The 22,462-nt window shown below is 35.3% G+C and overlaps 1 protein-coding gene across 1 annotated transcript; it reads left to right on the top strand.

Annotated features, from left to right (window-relative positions):
* The first annotated feature begins 213 nt into the window (after positions 1–213).
* LOC110103797 (probable translation initiation factor eIF-2B subunit delta) lies at positions 214–20,820 on the top strand. Its single transcript, XM_020832682.2, has 7 exons — positions 214–993; positions 4,398–4,535; positions 12,610–12,965; positions 18,088–18,832; positions 18,921–19,017; positions 19,109–19,163; positions 20,432–20,820. The coding sequence occupies exons 1-7, from the start codon at positions 402–404 to the stop codon at positions 20,492–20,494; spliced, it is 2,046 nt and encodes a 681-aa protein (XP_020688341.1). The 5' UTR covers positions 214–401; the 3' UTR covers positions 20,495–20,820.
* Positions 20,821–22,462: the final 1,642 nt, after the last annotated feature.

Here is a 22,462-nt window from a genome sequence, read left to right as displayed (position 1 = left end):
AGGCAAACTCACACATACAACGCATACACAAGGACTCGAACCTTGAATTTCTTAGTTGGAAGCCTAAGCTTTCAACCAATAGGCCAAAAAGAGTTGTGTATCTGACATATTTTTATTGGATGTCCGAATGGCTGGATGCAATAATTTGCCTAATAAGAGCGCGCGAATCAAATCAGAGTGCCGTGCTTTAACTTATATCGATGAAGTGATAAACCTCAAATTATGAATTGGAAAAGAGACTGAGCCCTCATATTCTTCCTTGATGGTTACGACTTACGAGAACGAGAAGAACCATTCTCCAAGCTCTCAAACCCTAGTTTTTACTCTAGTGGAACCCTTCATGGACGAATCTTAGAGCGAAACCCACTGACCCATCCACGAGCTTGCTTCCACCCGTCGCCATGGACTCCCGTCGGCTCCCACGCGCCGTAATTGACCCCAAGGTTCGCCAGGTCGGATTTTTCACCTCCTGCGACCCGCCGCCGGCGAGATCTCTGTCCGTCCCTGCTGACACCGGCGCGTCGGCCATCGTTCCAACGGATATGTCCTCCTCCCCACCGCTAACCGATATCTACATCACCAACAACTCCTTCTCCTCCGTCAGGATCCCGCCCCCGCGCCAAGTCTCAGCGGAAGGCCTCCATTCCCTTGGTCGCGCCGCTGGATCCACGACTTCTGTATTCGCTCACGATGTTCTGTCGCCTCACTGTTGGGAAGGGATCCAGATGCCGATCGGGAGCTACAACTCGTCGGAGTTCATGCAGGGCAAGTCTTCGATGCTTTCGCCGTCGAGCAGCCGGTTCGATGATATAGATTTCTCGGAGGAAGAAGCAACTTCTGCTTGTCTCATACGGACAGGGTCCGGCAAGGAAGCGGCTGCGTTCCCTCGGAGCAGCGGGGAGGTGATGATGGCTATTAAAAGCGGTGCGAATGCTCCGGCCAAGAGCGCGCTGAAAACTGCCTCTGTGGTTAAAGCACTGCCGGAAGTCACTGGTATGCAATGAAATTCATGATTCATTGTAGTGAGATTTAGAGTTTGTAGTTTTGCTTTAAACCATGTTGTTAGATGAGAGTTAGATCTTCGTGGTTGCGTTAAATATTTTGGCAGCGGAGTTAATATGGCTAGGGAATTCTGAAATATTTGGCATAAAAGAAATATTTCAATAAGTTTTCACAGAATATACAAAATTTCTTAGGGAAAAAATTAGATAACTGACAAAGGTGGATCGGGTGTCTACCTGGATTGAAGTAATAATCAAGTTCGAGATTTGTCTATGAGTCATTAAAAAAATGATGAATTCAATTTTTCTTAATCTTTTGGTGATAAATTTCATGATGATTCAGATTTTTTAAGTGTTGTATAATTATAATACCTTATGTTTCTCACCAAATAACTTGATTCTCAAGCATAAAGATTGGATAATTGCTAGAGTTGGATTATCATGCCAAAAGGTTTAAATCTGCTGCATGTTCGGTTGAGTTTAAAAATAACTTTTTTTGGTAACCTGTTGTGTACTTGCATTCTAATTGGCAAACAGTTAGGAAATAACCAAAGAGAATCATATCAAATTATCAATAAATTGAGTCCTCAAACTATGATGCCAAATCCTCCAAGCATATGCACTATTAAATCTTCAAAGAAATTTTTGCTGATTTTTCAAAACTTAGAAAGTTAGAAAGCTAAAATGCAGGTTGTAGGATTTTTTTTTTTAAAATTTAAAAAATGGTATGTGTGGCCATCGTTTTTAGGTTATAGGAAATTTTCATTTAACCAATCATAATTAGGTTCTTACGAAGCATAAGGGATTATTTATGGAAAGAATTTGATAACTGAATTGGATGGTAGCTTCAGAGTTTCCAGTATTGATGACAACATTGGCTAGCTGAATACTAGTGCCATGTTCCAGTTGAACGATGAAAGGAGTATTATGTAGTTCCATTATGCACAAATAAGTAATCGGAAGTTGATACATCATCCCACACCTTCAAAGTGCTGAGACTAGACATAATGAAATAATATATGTAGTAAATTTTATTTGATTCCATTATTTTAAAACCCTAATTTAAAACCTAATTTTAATAAATTTATTAGGATATTGATAACTTTGTTGTTATTATAGTTTATTCATGGTCAATTCTTTGACCCTACTCAAAAGACTAACTAGACTATTTTAGAGCAAGTAAAAAGAGTCGGAGGAGTAAGAGGAAAAGCTCTGAGGCTCTATATCTTGTTTGTGAACACTAATTGACATGAAGTCCTAAAAAAATAAAAATGCCTCTTAACATTGTATTTATAGGGCCAGGAAGGGTACATGAGAGGCTTCACCCAATGAACAATAAAATAATATATGATTTGACTGCTACACATATGTGGATAAGGCTTTGGTAGCCACACATAGCTATTTTTGATGTGGCTTTGGGATACTTTAGACGAATTTGCTTCGGTTGGTTACTCAATGAGCGAGGCTAGTGATTGAGATGTTGGTCGAGTTGATAAAGTTGTTATTGTTAGGTGGATGAGCACCTCCTATTGATTGGGTGTAGATCCCTTGGCTCGAGTCAAGCACCTCAACCGGGTGAGTTCTTTTGAGGCGAGTGCCTCTTAGGTGGATCCTCCTTAGTTGGGGTGAGTGTGCTCTTTTGTCAAGCTCCTCTGAGGCGAGTTCATTTGATCTCCTTGGATTCCTTAATGAGCATATCTATCTCGATAACTAGCTTTGATCTGACATTGGGTCTATAATGTTCATGTTGGGCTGGAACGCATTGACAAAATAATTTAGTATTTTAAATAAGATTGCACTTTACTCGTTTCAGTTCATTTAGAACCTTAATTATGTACAAGGAAGTGGGCATGTGCACTACTATTCTAGTAGAAATGGAAACGAGGAGGTGAGTATTACATGTAACTTGTTTCATATAGTGCTCAGCTGAGTTTAATGTGGTTGAAAGTTTAATTAGAATTTTTTTTATTAGGTTTTCTAATTTGTGAAGGTATTTTAGAAAGGGGGTTAAGAGTTTGAATTAAAATTGAAATTTCTATGGAATGTCAGATTTGAGGAGTTGTTGAAATTTTTTTGAATGTGGTTGAGAAATTTTAAGAGGCACGATAATAGAGAGAAAAGAGAGATGGGGTTAGTGATCAGGAAAAACAAACTGAATTTTGAGTATTCTGATTTGGAAGTATATGTTACTTATCACGTTGGGCGGAGGGTTTGGTTTGTGGTAATATATGTTGGAGAACTTTTGTTTTTGGGGCAAGGTAAAGTAACGTTTATTCATGCATTTTAATTTTTTGTGGTATGTTATGAAGTGTATAGTAAAAACTATTGCATTCCAAATAATCATAATTTCTCCGACAGAATGTACTTCTCCACTGGTATAGAGGCAAAAAAGTCACTAAAGAGTTGGTCGGTCGATCACAATGCCACCCGTTAGAGTATGTTAAAGTCGGCACATACCAAAGTCTTCATGTCCAAAATTTCTCAATCTTTGCCAATGATGATATCCATTCTCCTCTCCCTTGCCATTGATAGCCAGTATCTTCAAATCATGAACAGTGGGCAGAATAATTTCATAGCTGTGTTGTTGCGTACAACTAGCTTTGATGAAATGCCTATTTTCAATGGTGTTTTTTTTGCATGAAATCTTATTCCAATAGAAGTATGTCTATGCTGATAAAATAAAGCTGCTGGGGGTTGCTGGTTTCATCCTCTTTGGTTAATTTATGTTGTGTTCTTTGAGTTATGTAAACAAAGCTTTTTTTTGGTTATTACTTACCTTCTTACACTTGCAAAATAGGTATTGGAACGTCACAAATATATTAGATGCTTGGTCTTAGAGATAATTGCAACACTTATTGTCATTTGAGTACTAGACTTCAAATTTCACATTTAGTTAAGTCAAAAAAAAAAAAAAATCACTTGTTTTACTCTACATCAATCCAAACTGTTACTGTTAAATAAATTAAGCTGCATTTAATTTGCTCAAATAATCCTTAAATAAATTTATTTTAAACACATAGAACCAAAGAACCCTCGAGAACAATTGTAGTGTGCGTGGATCAATTCGTAAACGGGTATCATAGTGTAAGATTGATAGTTTTTACATGTAGCTAATTTTCCATAATCACAGGCATTCAGGCAGCAGTTCCTTTCCACTTTTCCTTTGAAGGTATTTAACTTTATGTATTTCTTTGATGTTGATATATTAGATGAGGAGAGCCTTATCGCAGATGCATGTTGCGAAGCTAGTTTAGTTATTGCAGATGAAGGGTTCTTGTCTAAAGTTCATTTCTAATTTTTTTTTTGTTTATGATTCCTCATTGTAGCATTTATATGCAGATAAAAATGTGTAGCAAATACAACTTTTTGAATTTCTGATCAAGGAACTATCCGCAGAGAAGGATGGAGGAACTTCTATTGAAAAACAAAATGAAGGGATTGGGGCTGCTAGATCCAAACAGAAGACAACAAAAGCAGAAAGGCGTGCCATTCAGGAGGTTCAGCGTGCTGCAAAGGCTGCAGCAAAGGATGCCGGTAACCTTTTATTAAATTTTTTTTTATTACTGAACATACCTATTCTACTTTTTTTTAAAAAATGCATGGTGGTACCACCATCAATTGATGGTAATGCATGGTAGGGAAGCCCAAATACTGGCGTTCTTGGTTAAACCTGAACAAATTGGTCAATGAACTTTGTTTCTCAAAGGCAACGGGTAAAAAAGCTAACGGATTAAGAAATTTCACTTCTTGCGTTTTTGAAACCAGATATCTCTCTGGCTCCTTCACTTGTGAGAATAATATCCAACTCCTTTTTTAGAATACAAGTTTTAAATCATTCTTGTTTTTTTCATGACAGGATCTTTTTATTTTACTTGAAAAGTTAGGGAGTCCCTTCTCCTTAAGTGAAAGAAAAGGAGCAGGATCTAGTTTTTGTTAATGTATTTTGAAATTAATTTTAACCCTCTTTGTTTGGTTTGAGAAGAAATTGAGTGAAAAATAAATTTTTTGTTTTTGTTTGGTCTATATGAAATTGAGTTTTTGTTTCTTGTGAGGGGACATGTGAATCATAGTGATGACTTGATAAAGTTTTTGATACGGTAGCAGTATCCAAGGGAGAAATTTTGGCCCCTCTTGTGGGGCCCAATAATGAATTAATTCATTATGTTAGGAAAGTAATTGTAAGAAGTATTAGTTGGGAAAAATTTCTAATTGAATTCAGATTAATAAGGGAAAGATTTTCTAATTGAATCTAAATTAAAGAGGGAAAGATTTTCTAACTGATTCCAAATCAAAGAGGGAAATATTTCCTAATTGAATTCAAATTAAAGGGGGAACGTAATAAGGAAAGAAATCTATTTTGGAGGAAATTTAAGAGCTTATTTAAGGAGGGGTTCAGGGTTATTTTTCTTTATGCATGGTTTGAGTTTGTTGTAGTTTTTTTAAGGGCTTCCTAGCGGTGTCTAGGTTGTTTGGGAGAGCCCATCTACCTCTCAAATTGTAGATCGCTTGTATCTTTTGTTTCTTGTTGAGTTATTAATCAAAATCATCCAATCGTTTCTTCTAAATATACTGTTTTTGCTATTTTTAAGTGGATTTCCTGCTATTGCTTGCTGAGTTTGACTCCAAGGCGTATCAAATTGGTATTAGAGCAATGTTATGGGCTGAAATTTCAGCTCTCCTTGTTGATTTTTGCTGTGTATTTTATCTTCATCTTGCTGATTTTTGCTATTTGAAGACCAGAGTCGCCTTTTTTTGCGATTTGGAACCTAGATTTGTGAATGGCGGCAAAGAAGATTGAGACGTTGAAAGGGGAGATGGAACAATTTAAGACGAGATGAAGGAGAAGTATTCTAGAATAAAAGGGAAGTTTACAACGGTGAAAGGAAGGTTGTCATCCATGGAGAACCGATTTGAGAACATGGAAGGCATGATGAAAAAATTAATCGGGATGCAGTCACAGACTTCTCCAACTATTTCTAGGGCTGATCTGAAGGGAAAGATACTCCAGGAGAACGATGATGAAGTGGAGATGGTTTTCTCTCAAGAATCATCCCAAAGGGGTTGATGGAAGGCGCATCAAGATATCTCAGAGATGGGGCATCAATAAGAGGGGAGGTCGAAGCTTTCTGAAGACCACCTAGGCAAGAGGGAAGGTGGATCGGAGGAAGAAATGGTTGGGCCGAACCATGGGGTCCAAATCAGCTGAGGGAGGAAAGAGGAGAATCACAGTACAACTATACGGGAGGAACTAATGGAGGAAGAAACTATTGGGGCATGGATGCGAGATCGAGGTTACTAAAGATGTCGGTCTTTGAAGGGGAAGATGCTCAGGGTTGGATGTACCGGGTGGAGCGTTACTTTGCTATCAGCTGGCTGATGGAAGGGGAAAAACTCATGGCAGTGAGCCTATGTTTAAAGGGAAAAGCATTAGCTTGGTTTTAATGGAGAAAGGCTTGATATCCGATCTATTTATGGGCAGAATTTAAGGATTATTTGTTGCAAACACCCACAAGTGACTGTGGAAGATTCATTATACGCACGATATATTATCCGCAAGCAAAATGCCAAGGGCTACAACAAACATGAGCTTCTACGAGCTGCCGTAGAAGACCCATAAAATATCCCAAAAATGCCCGAACACGTGCACTATAATATGTATACACATACACAACAGGGCACATGCACACATTAACCCATACATATGTAGGAATATACACTCGCATGGGCCCCGACGAGTGTGTTATGGGTACACACGTGACCTTTAGGGATGCTACGCAGGTTAGACAATAAACTCAAATTTGAGCTCGATCCTCTTATGTATGTAGATAGAAGTCGACACAGCTCGAACTATCAAACAAATATAGGGTCACGATGTCGACTGAGATATTTATTTTCATACGTTCATATTAGATCTTCAAGGTCTATAATAAGAAAAATCCATTAAATAAACCTACAAAGCCGGCAATGAACCCAATCCTCTATCTACATCTAGACAGAATCAACAAGGTTCGATAGATGATTACAAAAATACCCCCAAATACCCGCATGGGCCCCAATGAGCATGTTGTAGGTACACACATGACATCTGAGGATGCTACGCGAGTCAATAAATGAACTCAAGTTTGAGCCCGATCCTTTTATGCGAGTGGATAGGAGTCGACATGGCTCAAACTATCAAACAAATATACGGTTATGGCGTCGGTCGAGATATTTGTTTTACAAGTTTATATTAGGCCTTCAAGACCAATAACCAGGAGAATTCACTGACAAAAAATATAACACTGACAGTGAACTCGATCCTCCATCGACAGATTGGCAGAGTCAACAAGTTTTAATCAATAAAATGCAATTGCTCATAAATATCCCAATGATGGCCGCGTTGACAGAAAATCTCAAACGAAGGGATCCACACAAATCTCAAAGAAAAATGCCTTCCGAATTCTCAAATGCCCATCAAATCTAAAATCCAAAAATATAAAAAATTCAAATATTTAAAATCAAAATTAACTACCAAACACTGAAAACAAAATCCATCTATCTTCTGCAATAGTTTTTCGAGGTGGAAAAATTTGAAAATACATTTTTGCTCACAAAGAGCTAATATATGGTCGAGAATATCACTAGTATTAATTCTCAAACAGTCCATTGTTAGCAAGGACGTGACATATGCTCTTTAACCGGTGGTTTTGCTGTCAAATGACACAGCTGGTAAACTGTTATGATCGGGGCTCTCTGAACCGGGCTATTTTCCGCCAAATGACACCACTAAATTTCGCTCATGGTCAGAGCCTATATGCTCCCCAATGACACTAAATTTTTGTGATATAAATCAATATGATATGATCGATAGTGCACAAAATCCTCTGTTAGTTAAGGTGGATTCAAATTTGTCCCCTTAGACAAATACCCACCCCAGTTTTACAAGGTACCCTTGGATGATGCAACTAATGGTGCTGACAAGGATTCTTCTGTTAGGTTGGGTCAACTACCTCCTTTGACTAAGTATACCAAGGATCACGATGGCCCGGGACGACGGAACCATGGGATCTTGATCGGGCTCATATTCACCCCTGCCACCCACTTTAAGCGCAAGATGGTGATTTAAATTTTAAATATCAGACTTTCAAATACCCAAACCAATCCTGCTACTATATGCCAGATATCACATATCTACGGGTATAGTGCATTCATTTGACGACTAACCTTAATCAAAAGTTCTCTCTCGTTACCGGGAGGGATAATTAACTATAGGGGCTTGCACCTATAGGAAACCAGAACTCATATCATAAAGTCCTCGCAAATTGACGGTGAAATTTCTAGGTAGTGACTTATTTACAAACCCAATCCGCCTTCTGAAAATTTGCCCCATAACTTAATTTGTTAAAACTTCCCCGAAAGCAACGAGGGGAGGCCAGGACGCGAATTTTTTGGAGCCCACACTGACTACTTATAATTATTCATGTTCTTTTTATCCAACAATTATAACCTATCACCTATGTCTTACTCATAAAAGTTCCATCAAATGCGGTGTGGACTAGCATTCTAGTAGTTCATGTCCCGTTTGGAAATAAACCTCCTCAACAAGTCTTTATATCTTTCCCAAATATTGTATTATAGTGTCTTTTCGTGCATCTATATAAAATTGGATATCTCGATATGCATTCTTGTTGCCTTCGTTGGTGGGAAGTATTTTGATAAGGATTTTTGGGTTAGATCATCCTAGTTAGTGATCGAATCGCTAGGTAGCGAGTTGAACCAACTCTTTGCTTGATCCCTCCATGAGAATGAGAACAATCTGTTTGATTACTTCATTGTAGACCTCATTATTTTTGAAAGTGTCACAAATCTCTAGGAAATTTGTAATGTGATAGGTGGGGTAAATTTGTAATGTGACAGGTGGGGTCTTTCGTAACTAGGTTTCTATATCATGCATTATGAATTATCTGCTATGTTGCTGGCTTCCTTTAGAAATTTTTTTGCCTCAACCTTTGGCTTGACAATGGCTCGGGTCTATGATGCACAGATACAGACACAACACGATACAAACATGTCATTTCTTGAAAAATAGGATACAAACACGGGTTGGACGTACTATTTTAATTTTTATTTCTAGAAAAATAGTGTAGAAATTGAATAAGCATAATATTAAAAATAATTGATAAATAATACATAATTTAACTAGGATCTGTGCTGAAAATGATTAATATCAAAATGTTGAGAGTCGGGCGTGGATGTCATGTCTGACTTCAAGAGGGGAGAAGATAATGCCATCAATAGTCAGGCGTCGATGTCGTATCAGTGTCAGCCCTCAATGTTGAGATAGCGTCTATCGTCGATGTTGACATGACTTTGGACAAAAATGAGATGTCAAGATGTCGTGGGGGCGTGATTGTGGGAGTAAAAATTGTTGGCATTAAGCATCAATGTCAAGACAACACCAGGCTTCAATGTTGAGATAAATTTTAAAACATTGTTGTTACGACATCGGATAGATGACATCATCCATTATTGTGAAACCTTAGTCGTCACCCGCTAGAGCAAAATGAAAATGGGAATGTTCTGGGAATGAAATATTGGGCATGGACAATTGATTTAGGGTTATGGAGAGAAAATAAGAAAATTAGTTTTTAAGAAATTACATTAAAAAAATACATAAAATATTTAAGACACGTGTATTGGACATGCGTGTCTAATTTATTTTTAATATTTTTTAATCGGAAACTTCATTGGTATGCTCCACACGTGTCAGAGATGTGTCAATCTCGTGTCGTGTCCAATACATATCGGATACTGCATATCTCTATGAGGAGAAGTGTCGGTGCATCATAGCCTATGGTATATCCTGTATGGTTGACAAGGCCTAGGATCCCATAACTAGGCCTATAACATTTGCCTCAAAATTTGTCATAGTGAGTGGTATAGGACTCATGGCTTGTCTTCTCTCGCTGTGGTAATTTGCCACAAAAATGGTGAATGCACTAGACAACAAAAAGAAATAAAATATAATGAAAACAAAAAATTACATAGTTCGAAGTAGGATTTTAACTCAGTATTAATATTGACGATCACAGTCCCCAACAACGACGCCAAAGATGCATTACAATTTGAATGCTCATGCAATAATGCAAGACTACTTAAATAATAAAGTGATGAATATTGAGTATCATCTCCCAGAAATTGTCTATGCCAATTACTTAAATTGAGTTGTTTTTGACTTATTTGAAGAACCAAGATAGAGTGGTCAGTGGTGATTTGTGCAAAGAACAAAAATTGCTATATAATAAAACAAAATAAAAAAACTTGTCGGGTTGTAAATTAGGAAGACTTAGTATATGGATAAGATTTACCAAGGTTTATTTTATTAATTCGATTGCAATACAATTAAGAGCTAAACGTAATTTTGTTATAATCAAATCTAAGGTCATTAATCTCTTTCCTCAACTTTCCTATCATCTCGATGATGGATTTGATGCAAATTTGATTTCAATTGTATGACACAGGTGATTTATTAGATTATATAAGTTGAGCGTAGATATCTTTATTATATGATCCGTTGTAATATTTCACATACGATGAGTTTGTGTTTCACCTTTCGATGTTGAATGGTTTCCCTAATCTTCTAATTGATGACCGGATAATCATAAGTCTTTTAACATATGATGCGGGCAAAAGATATAAACCAAGGAGTCACCTCATGGGAAAAGCAAATTCTTGGAATTCCAAAGGCCGGTTTGGAATTCCAAGAGACAAACATTAAACAAACATAAAAAGCATAAAACTATATTAATTAAAAGATAATAAATGAACTAAAATGTTAGCTCATAATGAGCTAACCCTTAGTTCAATAAATGAATTAAAGTTCAGCTCATAAATGAACTAAAAGTTTAGCTCAAATATGAAAAACTACTAGACTCAAGGGAAGCCAAGATATGATTTATTTTGGACTAGTGTTGACCCCCCTTTTGTCTACATCAACATAGGATGAATATATAGCAACATAAAGGTATGAAATCTCAAATGATTGCATTCAACATTAATCAATAAAAGTACAACAGAGTACACCTAATCCCTAAAAAGGGATTTTAGTTCATACTTGATTGAAATAAAATAAAAAAATAGAGGATGGCATACAAAAACATTATAGGAAGAGAAAGAAAGTACTCAATTTGGCAAGCTCTTGCTTCACGTTGCTTGGTCTCCTTAACCTAGTTGCCTCAATAACTGCTTCCAAAGCTATCTCCAAAACTCCCAAGGATGGCCAAACTGTCTGTTTAATGCTTGGGCCCCCAACTCTCTATCAGAACTCCAAAATTTGCTATTTCGGGTACTTAAGTGCTAGAATTGGGTGTCTGGGGGCCATGTCTGGTGCTTGTGCGCCCAGAATTGGTGCTAAGCTCCTGAAGTGAGGCCTAGGCAGCCAAGACAAGGGCCTAGGCTCCAGGACATACCAAGACCTACTCAACTTGCTTCTTTTGCTACAATGGTTATCAAATTATCGCTTTCTTCCCATTATGCACATGATATTTACATGAATGAGTCTTTACCTGCATCAACAAATAAATGTAAGTTAGTGTAATACATTTCTTAATACTAAGCAATAATAAAATGGAAATTACAAATATTTAGCATGGTAAAATGCTACTGAAATGACACCTATCAAGCACTTGGAAAGAGGGGGGAGAGAAAGAGAGAGAGAGAAGAGATGGCTAGGTTGTTAGAATTTAAAAGTATGTCATTATTTGAGGCATAAAAATATTTATAATGGACCCCTATTTGTGGAAATACAGGGCAAATTATATTCCTAAAAATCATAAATTAAGGGACATAATGCGAGCCCTCCTTTGATCCCTTCTTGCAACTGGCCAAGCAAGGATAAGGGAGAGATTATTGTGAAAATTTAATTCATGCATCCTTATTTGTTGCCACTAATTTCTCTCTTTTCTTAATCCATAGGTTGAAATTTGACTTGGTCTTCTAGCTTTGGCTGACCCCTTTAGTATAATGATTTGATTGGGGAATATTCTCTTCTACTTGTGGAAGGTTCTCCAGATCTTTTGTACAGTTCTCGGGTCCTTTTTGGGAGGATTTAGAAGCTTCTTCTAGAATATTCTAAAAGCTTCTTTGATCCTCTTGGATTATTTGAGAACAGATAAACAAGTGCGTTGAAGTTTCTCTTCATTCAATAACCCTGTTTTTGTATATTTCTGACAATAGAAAACATTAATGCTACAAAGCACAGTCCATCTATGTACTCTTTTCTCTTCAGAAAATATGTAGTAGAAACTTACTCCACAGTTTAAAAAGCTTTTTATTATTTGTAGTATGTTTTAAGAAGCTTTAAGATCTTATTTAAGATAGGTTAATCTTATGTACTATATTAAATTTGTGCATCTGATTCTGCTGTTAAGTTAATATACAACAAGTGATAGGACACCGCTCTCCATGCTGGTTCCAACACTTTAATTCCAACTCCTTTTACTGTAAAACAAAGTCTATAGATATATATTTGGAAACCAGTTTAAGCTTTGATCTAGCTTGTGTTTTGCAACTTGCCATCCCTGATTGGATATCAAATTGTGCATGCTGCTGACATGTTGATTTTTTGCAGGCAAAGGGGCCAAATCTACATTTGCATCCAGTGGTGGAGCTCTTGCTGTTGCAAAACAAGCCAAGAGTGCAATACTACCTTCTCAAACGAAATATGGGTCTTCTGTAGCTTCTGAAAGAAGGGTTGACCGTAATCCTGATAAAGATGGAAAAAAAGATGTTTCTCAGTCCAGCATGCAGTTTGATGATAAAAGTCGGGTTGAAAAGGCTAAAAGACGTGCAGCTGTTGGTCATTTTGAAGCTAGAAATAGTGTTGAGTTGTTCCGGCACTTGCCTCAATATGAACATGGACCTCAGCTACAATATCTTGAATCAAAATTTTTTCATCTTGATCACATACATCCTTCGGTGTATAAGGTAATATTATTCATCCTTCCTTTATCCAGGTAATACCACTTTTTGTGTTTGGAGAAAAAATTGGTTGAAGATATCGTGAGCTAAATTCAGCTTAGGACATGCAAGACACTTTTTGACTTTCACACTTTTCTATCTAGTTGCAAGAGCTTTTTTTATTTTATAAAATAACAATTAAGATACTTATGAATATATTTATTTGATTTTTACAAGAGTTATTATCTTGTCAATTAGGAAAAGAATCTTGCAATTCAAGAAAAGTATCTTTTATCCCCTCTTCCCACCTGTTTTTGTAGCTTTTGAAATTTTCATTGATTGGTTGGCATGAATTGTCACATTTTAACAAAACTAATTGTGTTAAATGGTTTTCAAAATAATTTTCTTGATTTATGTGACCAAGAAAAGTGGAGAGTTGCATCAAGTAGTCGACAACCAATGTAAAACTTATTAAATAAACATGATATGAATCATTTAATATATTGTGTTAATGCTAGGGCGTTCCTTGGTAGCAACACGTTGTATGACTTGAATACTACGAGAAGTGTGCAAGTGCCGTTGCATTGGCACTTAGATGTGGGCAAAGAAGCTAGTCTATAAAACTAGAATTTAGATAAAAATATAGAATACAAGTTCTCTTACAACAAAATTAATTAAATTAATATATATTAGGGAAATTTACATACATACCACTTTGTTTTATGATATTTACATATCTAACACCCAAAATATTAATATTACATGCCTACCACCCATATACAACTTTAACATCAAATATATCACTCCTATAATTCATTTATATCATTCATACAATCTTATAAACTTTAATATTTCATTCCATGCACCCAAATTTGTTCGATGGGTGACAGTCACGTAATATTAATGTTTTAGGTCTTAGATATGTAAATAGCATAAAATAAAGTGGTATGTATGTAAAACCCCATATATATTATGATTTATAGGAAGATAAATCTTCTATACATTCAAGAAACTAAATGGGTTGAAAGAAGGCTAAGGAGATTAATAGTTTAGGATTTAAACTATGGTATTCAGGTAGAAGTCATATTAGAAATGATATTTGTGTGATTATAGATAAGAGTTTGAAAAATAATGTTGTAGAAATTAATAAAATTGGAGATAGAATTATAGCTTTAAAGATTGCTATTGATGTTAAGATTATTAATATTGCAAGTACTTAATGCTTCTCAAATAGATTTGTATATGTGTTTAAAATTAAAATTTTAGAATGGTTTAGAAAAGTTAATACAAAAGATACTTCTTGAAAAAAAGTTTTATTTAAGGATATTTAAATAGACATGTTGGTAGAGTGGTAGAAGATTTTAAATGCATTTTTAGTGACTATGGGTTTGAATTGACTAATGAAGGTGGTAGGAGCATATTAAATTTTGCTTTAGCTTATGATTTTGCAGTTACTAATACTTTATTTAAGAAAAGAGAGGATCATTTCATCACTTATAACTTATAAGAATGAATTTAATAAAATTTAGATTGTTTATTTTCTTATAAGAAACATAGATCGTTTAGATTGTAAAGATTGCAAGGTTATTCCGAGTAAAAGTTTATGTACCAAACATTGCTTTTTTATTTTAGACTTTAAGATGAAGGAGACAGAATATGAGAAATAAAGTAATATATTATTAGAGGATTAGATGAGGACATTTAAAAAATGCAAACAAAAATATTTTTATTTGTAAGATTCAAGATCTTAAGATTTTGACTGCATGAGGAAGCTAATGTTATGTAGAAAAAAAAATAAGAAGCTTTGTTATAAAAATTGGTTTAGATGTAAAAACTCAAAAAAATTAGGAAAGATATAAAGGGGACCATAAGGAGTTTATGAAAGTAATATGCGATGCAAATAATTTAGCTTTTAATGATTTATATAATAGATTATATACTAAGTAAGGCGAAAAATGTATGCATAAGTTAGCCAAACAAAGAGATAAAAGAAGGATTTTGTTCAAGTGCAGTGCATTAAAGATGAATACAAAAAAAAGCTTTTATCAGAAGATGATATTCAACAACGGTGGATGAGATATTTTCGATTAGCATTTCAATGAAGATTATGAGAATATGATTGATTTTAATGACCTTAGTACCCTAAATGAAAATAGAGATCTTTAATTTTATCGTCATATTAGTAAAATCAAAATAAAGAGGCTTTAAAGAAAATGAAATGAGGAAAATCTATTGGATCTGATGACATTCTAATAGAGGTGTGGAAATGATTAAGAGATGAATGATTTTTTTTTTTTGCTTATGAAACTTGGTAATATTTTTTTGAAGACTAAAAAGAAGTTAGATGAATGAAGGAGTGTGTTGATTTCTATTTTTAAAAAATAAAGGTGATGCACAAGAGTGTGTGAATTATAGGGGAATGTCATACATTAAAACTATGGGAGAGAGTTGTTGAGCATAGGTTATGACGTGATACTAATGTTTCTTAAAATCAATTTGGATTCATGCCGGGTAGGTCTACTATGGTAGTTGTACATTTATTCAGAGGTTTTGTGAAGAAGTATAAAGAGAATAAGGAGGATCTACATATGATATTTATTGATTTAGGGGTTGTTTGGTTTGTTAAAAAAGGAATGTAGCGTAAATGGAATACATTGGAGTTGCTTGGATGAGTGATAGAAAATTCACGTGAATGATTTTTTTTGGATGAGTTTAAAGTAAATTAGGAGAGTGGGTGTATTAGATTTGATATATTTTAAGAAAGATTGAGGTAGACCTAAAAAGACTTTGTTAGAAATTATTAGAAATGAGCTTTCTTTATTTGTTTTAAATGAGAGTTTGACTCTGAACAATACACAATGGAGAAAAATGATTCATGTAGCCGACCCTACGTGGTGGGATAAAGGCTTATTGTTGTTGGTGGTGATTGTGCTTGCCTTGTTTAATTTTGTTCATATTATTTTGCATTTATGGCACTTGTAGTTTGCTACATGTCTTACTCAAAATTCCAGTCCAGGAGAGAACAGATGCTGATTGCTTTATGTTGATACCAAAAAATGCACAAGAGATGCACTTACTTGTTTGCAGATTTCTCAATATTATTTTTATAGAAATGAATTTATACATTTGGTTGTGTTTAGCATATGATTGGCATGTAGTATTATCGCAGCAACTTTAGAAAATATTGGGCTTAATTTAGAAAAGTTACGTACTTTTGATAATGCTTGCACTAATTCCATCTGATTATCCAAGTTACTTGATCCTGTCAATTAATTTAGTAGTCAATTATTTCAAGATTTGGTTTTTGTTATTTTTTATTTTTTATTTTAATCCTAACTCTCGGGAGCCTTTTTTAAATGAGGGGAAAGTGTAGGACATGAAATGAACTAGGACTAAGGAGCTCAATGCATCCAATCAATGGCGTAACCATAGTTGATCTGCAAATGCCTGAAATTTGGTTCCTTAACTTTCCTTCAGTGCAAAGACAATCTTCCTCATTCCTAAAGCATTTTCCTTATCGTTATACTCTTATTATTCAGGGTTTGTTAGGGTTTCTATATATCTTACAAGAGGAAAGTAAAGGAAATAAAATGAATAAGGCACTCAAGCGTTTAAGTCTCTATTTAGTGGCTGTAATAATATTTGAACCACAAAATGGCTATATTTTTATTTCCGTTGCTTTCATTACATCCAAAGACAACCCTCCTTTATGCTAAATCATTTAGCTTGTCATTATCCATTGTAGTTCTTTAGTTCCGGCATCAAGTCCAGAAGGTCTTCTACATGTTTTTCATGTCAATCAAAGGTGCTTAGTTTTCCAGCACCTAAAATTTGTTTTAGGCTTCAAGTCTTCAAATATCTGTAAGAATATACAAAATGAAGGTGTTAGACCGGTCCAGCCGGTCCACACGGGACCGGCTCAGACGAGAAACACGCAAAACAGCTAGTTTTTCCGCTTGGGTGGAGGCCGCGCGCACCGCTTGCCTTGCGGGAGCCGAATGGGAAGCTTTTTTGGGGAAATTAAGAGGGGAATTTGAATGTAGGGACTGTTTAGGGATTTCCTTTTGATTTGTATGCATTAAATAGTTGTTTTTCTTAGGGTTTGGGCATCTTGAATTTGGCAGAAATTTGAGCTCTTAGATTTAGTTAGGTTTTCTTTGGGCTCTAGCGGCGTCTAGAGATTTGGGAGAGATCGATCCTCCTCTCGAATTGAGGATCAAGTGTATCTTGCTGTTTTTATTCATCTATTAGTGAAATACAAGTGTTTTGCTTGGTTTTATTTCAGATTTCCACTCAAATCCCTCTGTTTTTCTGCTGTTTTCGGCTGTAGACAGCAGAATTTCTGCTATTTTCCCGCTGTTTTCCAAATATTGATAGGAAATACTTGAAAACTACAAGTGTTTCCTATCAGAAGGTTTATTAGTCTACATGTGAAGATAACTTCTTCCTCAAGCCCTTAATAGGGATATTATCATTTGGTGCTAATTTTTATTTTGTTGTTTTTAAATTTGTATACAGAAAGATGTCATCTAAATATGTTGAGTCCTTGATAATCAATTCTGTATATGATGTTATGATATAAAATTACTAAGCTGTCATCAAAGTTTAATGAAGTGACTTATATGCACAATCCACAATGAAATTAGGTTGGATATTCAAAACTATTTTCTGTTATAGCTCAACCGCTGTAAAAAAAATAAAAATAAAATAAAAGATCAAAACAAGGTTGGCTCTATAACATAATTAGCATGAAGTGACCTAATGAAACACATAATCGTAACAAATGCACTGCACATGACTTCCAATCGCGTAGTGGCAGCATCACCTGTCCATTGCATGCCTTTGAGTTTCTTAAGCAGTACTGTTTTGTAGCAGAGTTGATTCAAATTGGCTCTATGGTTTTACAGGCTAGATTTTTCTAACGGCATTGAGTTATGCTAGATTTCATCAAACTGTGACCTGCGCAGATTTTATAGTTGACAGCTGTCTCTTTCTTGTGAAATCCTCGTTGTGCCATGGTTGAATTTTCTGTAAATTGTTATTAATATTGAACTTCCTGTCTCATAAAATTTTTTATGAAAATGCTGTGCCTGCCAGCACAACATTGCTTTCTGTTACACCATACGATTTAACTTGTCAACCTTGTCAGGTAGGTTTGCAATATTTAACAGGGTCTACCTCTGGTGGAAATGCTCGGTGCAAGGAAATGCTTCTTGCGTTTCAGGAGGCTGTTATGGACTACTCTACACCGCCAGAAAAAACTCCTGCTCGAGATTTGACGTCAAAAATTAGTAGTTATGTATCATTCTTAATTGCGTGCAGGCCACTTTCTATCAGCATGGGAAATGCTATCAGGTTTTTGAAGAATAGAATTGCAAAATTAGATCATAACATATCAGAATCAGAAGCAAAATCTAATCTCCTATCAGATATTGACCGTTTCATAAATGAGAAAATAATAGTTGCTGACAAAGTTATTGTTCACCATGCTGTTACAAAAATTAGAGATGGTGATGTACTACTCATTTATGGGCATTCAACTGTTGTGGAAATGATATTACTGCAAGCACATGAGCTAGGAAAACAGTTTCGAATTGTTGTAGTTGACTCTCGCCCTAAACTTGAAGGGAAAGCTTTACTTCGAAAGTTGGTTATGAAGGGCCTCAGCTGTACATACACACACCTAAATGCAATTTCATATATCATGCATGAAGTCACACGTGTTTTCCTTGGGGCTTCTTCAATTCTATCTAATGGAACGATTTATTCAAGGGTTGGGACAGCTTGTGTTGCAATGGTTTCTCATACTTTCCGAGTTCCTGTTCTAATATGTTGTGAGGCTTATAAATTTAATGAAAGGGTGCTACTTGATTCAATTTGCTCTAATGAACTTGGTATGTGTACAATTATTTTCACATTGGGTTTTATCTTGTTCAGTTAATTTCTTTCAGTGATATATCTTTTATTTTCTTTAATACACAGGTGATCCAGATGTAATCTCGAAGGTTCACGGGAGAGATGGTTTGAATGATCTGGAAAATTGGTCTGATCATGAGAATCTTCAGCTTTTGAATCTCTTGTAATTTGCTAACAGCTCATTGATTGATAAACTACCATTTTGGTTCATTAGATTTATCTTAGATCACTTATTTTTATCTGTTGATTGACAGTTACGATGCAACTCCTTCCGACTATGTGTCAATGATAGTGACCGAACATGGAATGGTGAGTACGATTCAACCGGAGACTAATTTTCGTGATATTGTTTTGAATGTATGAAATGAGAAGTTGGACTTTTTTTTCTTAACTCATATGCTTTCTTGCTGTGCTATGAGAAGTAAATTCATTGCATTTAACAACCTAATTAACATGCAGAATCTGATCTGATGATTTCTAGGTGAAATTATATGAGGATATGTATGCAGTAATTATTACTTGTGTTCAAACACAAGGTGGTTTGACCAATTATTTTCCTATTTCAGTTGGATTACATCAAAGATTAGCCTTAAGCCCATATTTTTTTTGCTTTGGTCAGGAATGTTCTCACTAGATATTTGTAAGAGGTTGTACCTTGGTTTATGCTTTTTACTGATGATATCCTTCTTGTTAATAAGACTAGAGAGGGAGTTGAAGATAAACTGAATATATGGAGTGTAATTTTTGTAGTAATAGATCTAGTGGGGGGATTGTGACTTTGGGCTATCAAGTCATTAATAAGAGTACATGTTTTAGATATCTTGGGTCTATTGTTCCGTGTAATGGTGAAATAGATGGGGATATTATTAGTAGAATTCAAGTTGGATGGTTGAAGTGGAGGAAAGCACCAGGCTTGTTGTGTGATAGAAAAATGCCCCTCAAACTTAAGGCAAAAGTCTATAAGATGGTGGTGAGAGCTGTAATGCTTTATGGTATATAATGTTGGCAATTAAAAGAGAAGCATAATATTAAGTTATGCGTTGCAGAGATGAGGATGCTCAGGTGGATGAGTGGCTTTACTCTTGGAGATAAGATATGAAATGAGCATATACTTGAAAAGGTTGGAATAGCTCCAGTGGAAGATAAGATTAGAGAGAGTCTCCTTAGATGGTTTGGCCACATAAAACGGCGGCCTTCCGATGACCCAGTTAGGGAAGTAGATGTATTAGATTTGGCTTATGTTAAGAAAGGTAGAGGTAGATATAAAAAGATTTGATTAGAAAATATTAGAAATGATATTTCTTTATTAGATTTATATGAGAATTTGACTTTAACAGGACACAAAGGAGAAAAAGGATTCATGTAGCCGACCCTACGTAGTAGGATAAAGGCTTGATGTTGTTGTTGTTATTATTACTGCTTTTTAAATTATGCTGCTCGTGCTTGTCAAGAATTGCACTTGCATCTTTGTAATTTCTTACTGTGCATAATTATTGTTAGCGGTATTCCAAATATTTGTGTTTGACTTTGTACTCCCTTTGTCTAATGATTTTTTATTTTATTTTATTGTTTTGCAGATTCCTCCAACCAGTGTTCCAGTCATCTTCCGAGAATATGGAAGAGATCAATTGTTTTTTTAAGGTTTCACTTTGCAACCAGCACTTTCAGCTTTTCTGTTTTTCTGAACTGTCACGTTCTTTCTTTTAAGATGAAATGGAATTGACATCCAATGATTTGAGATGTGAGTTTTCTCATATATTCCATTTCTCTACTTGAATAATGAGATGTCCATGCTACATGTTCTCCTGCTAGATTATATTTCTGCCAATTTGACATTGTGAAGAGTGCATTTTTTTTTATTGTGAAGAGTGCAGTTGTTTGCCTCTCCTGGTAATTTTGATGGCCAACATGTAACATAATATTTTCCTCTTTTGATTAATAATTTCTAATGTCATTTCTTGAACCATATTTTTTTGCTTCTGTTCCTTCTTATTTAATCTATAACTAATCTCATTGTAGTCTAAGGAAAATTCTATCGTTTGTGATTGTGTGATGTGACTCGTTGGACACACCAAAACTTTTTTAATCTTTTAGTTTGTCTGCCCCGATGCAGAAATTGCAGCGTAATGCTATCAGTTCATTAGTGCTTTTAAAAAGTTTTCCATGAGTAAAATCAATGATAAGCAGCGTGACTGTGAAGGGTCTGTAGCTCCCAGGAGTTGGAAAATTCAATGTGCATGTTCCGTTTTAGGTATCTGTGCAAATTAAAGTTTTGTTTGGAATGATTTTTTTGACTGTTTTTGTGATAAAAAAAAGCTGTTAATAAAAATAACATATATTTAAAAACAAAATTTTTATTGCTGTTTCATATTTGTCTTTAAATAATTATTTTTAAAATTGTGGCTGAAACTGGAGCTTTAAAAAGCAAAAATATAAAGCTACCCCACACAAAGCCTAGAAGGAACATACGAGATTTAAATTTTTAGGTGTCTGATACAAAATAGTACTGTCGTTTTACAAGGAATTCGGAATACCTAAAGAAGGCTTATTTGTGGTGTTGCCCAAATAGTGTGAAATCCAAACTTGCTGTGTGGAAGATTTGCGATCCCTCCTTCGCTTGTTCCCTCTCCAATGCCGCCATCAACGATCAATGAACTTGCCTTCCACGCTGCACCAATGCTGACCTGCTTGCCCTCCAGTGCTAGCGTCAAAAAGCGAGATAACCTCTCGTGCTGTTGCACACAAGCGGCATAGCTTGTAACACCAACCGGGAATCCCTACTGCCTAAGTTTCAACAAGTGGCTTTAGCTTTAGTGCTTTACCTCTCCCCAACAATTTGGATCTGTGACTGCCTCTTGCACAATCGTTGACCAACCATCTTGCCATCCGCCCTATATATATATCTTTTCATGTGTTTATAACTCGTATTTTGAAGTTATATAGCCAATCAAGCCAAAAAAAGAATTTACCTGTATGAACTTTGTAGTAATCAGATAGCCATAAACAATAAAAATATATTTTATATTTTACACTGTTCTTAAATATATGAAATTATAATACTTGTGACAAAACAGGCCCTTAGATGCCAGTAAAAGCTTTACTAAGGTTTGTTTGGATGGGTGAACCTTTTAGATAAACTATATTTATATGAAAGTTGTTTTAGGTTCTACTTCAAAATAAGTTGGTAAGGTAAACGTATTCTAGCTTGAAGTTCTTTTCATTTTTTTCTTCCTTATGAAATCATTGTAAAAATAAGTAAGAAGTATATTTATTTATTTTATGTCATATTGTTTTGTATTTATTTAGTTTCTAGGGATTTGGGGTTGAGTATTTTGGTGGTAATATCTGTTACCGTTTATACATTTATTAGATAAAAGAATGAGAGTTGGTACTGTGGCTTTGGATGCTATTGTCTTCACTTTGTGTGATATCATTGGAAAGGAACTAGTGCTCTTCTAATAAGGGCTAGAGGGCATGGAGCTAGAGGTTTTTCCTCTCACGTTTTTCAACAGTGAGAAGTAGGTTTCTTTCTTGAATGCTAAACCATCGGATGGAGGTAGAGATTTGGAGTTGGCTTTGATTGGTTATGCAATTGGCAAAATTCTCTT

The sequence above is a fragment of the Dendrobium catenatum genome, unplaced genomic scaffold (genome assembly GCF_001605985.2).
Source record: "Dendrobium catenatum unplaced genomic scaffold, ASM160598v2 fragScaff_scaffold_938, whole genome shotgun sequence".
Classification (NCBI taxonomy): domain Eukaryota; kingdom Viridiplantae; phylum Streptophyta; class Magnoliopsida; order Asparagales; family Orchidaceae; genus Dendrobium; species Dendrobium catenatum.
The sequence above is the reverse complement of the archived record's forward strand: the minus strand, read 5'-3'. Positions and strand labels throughout refer to the sequence as shown.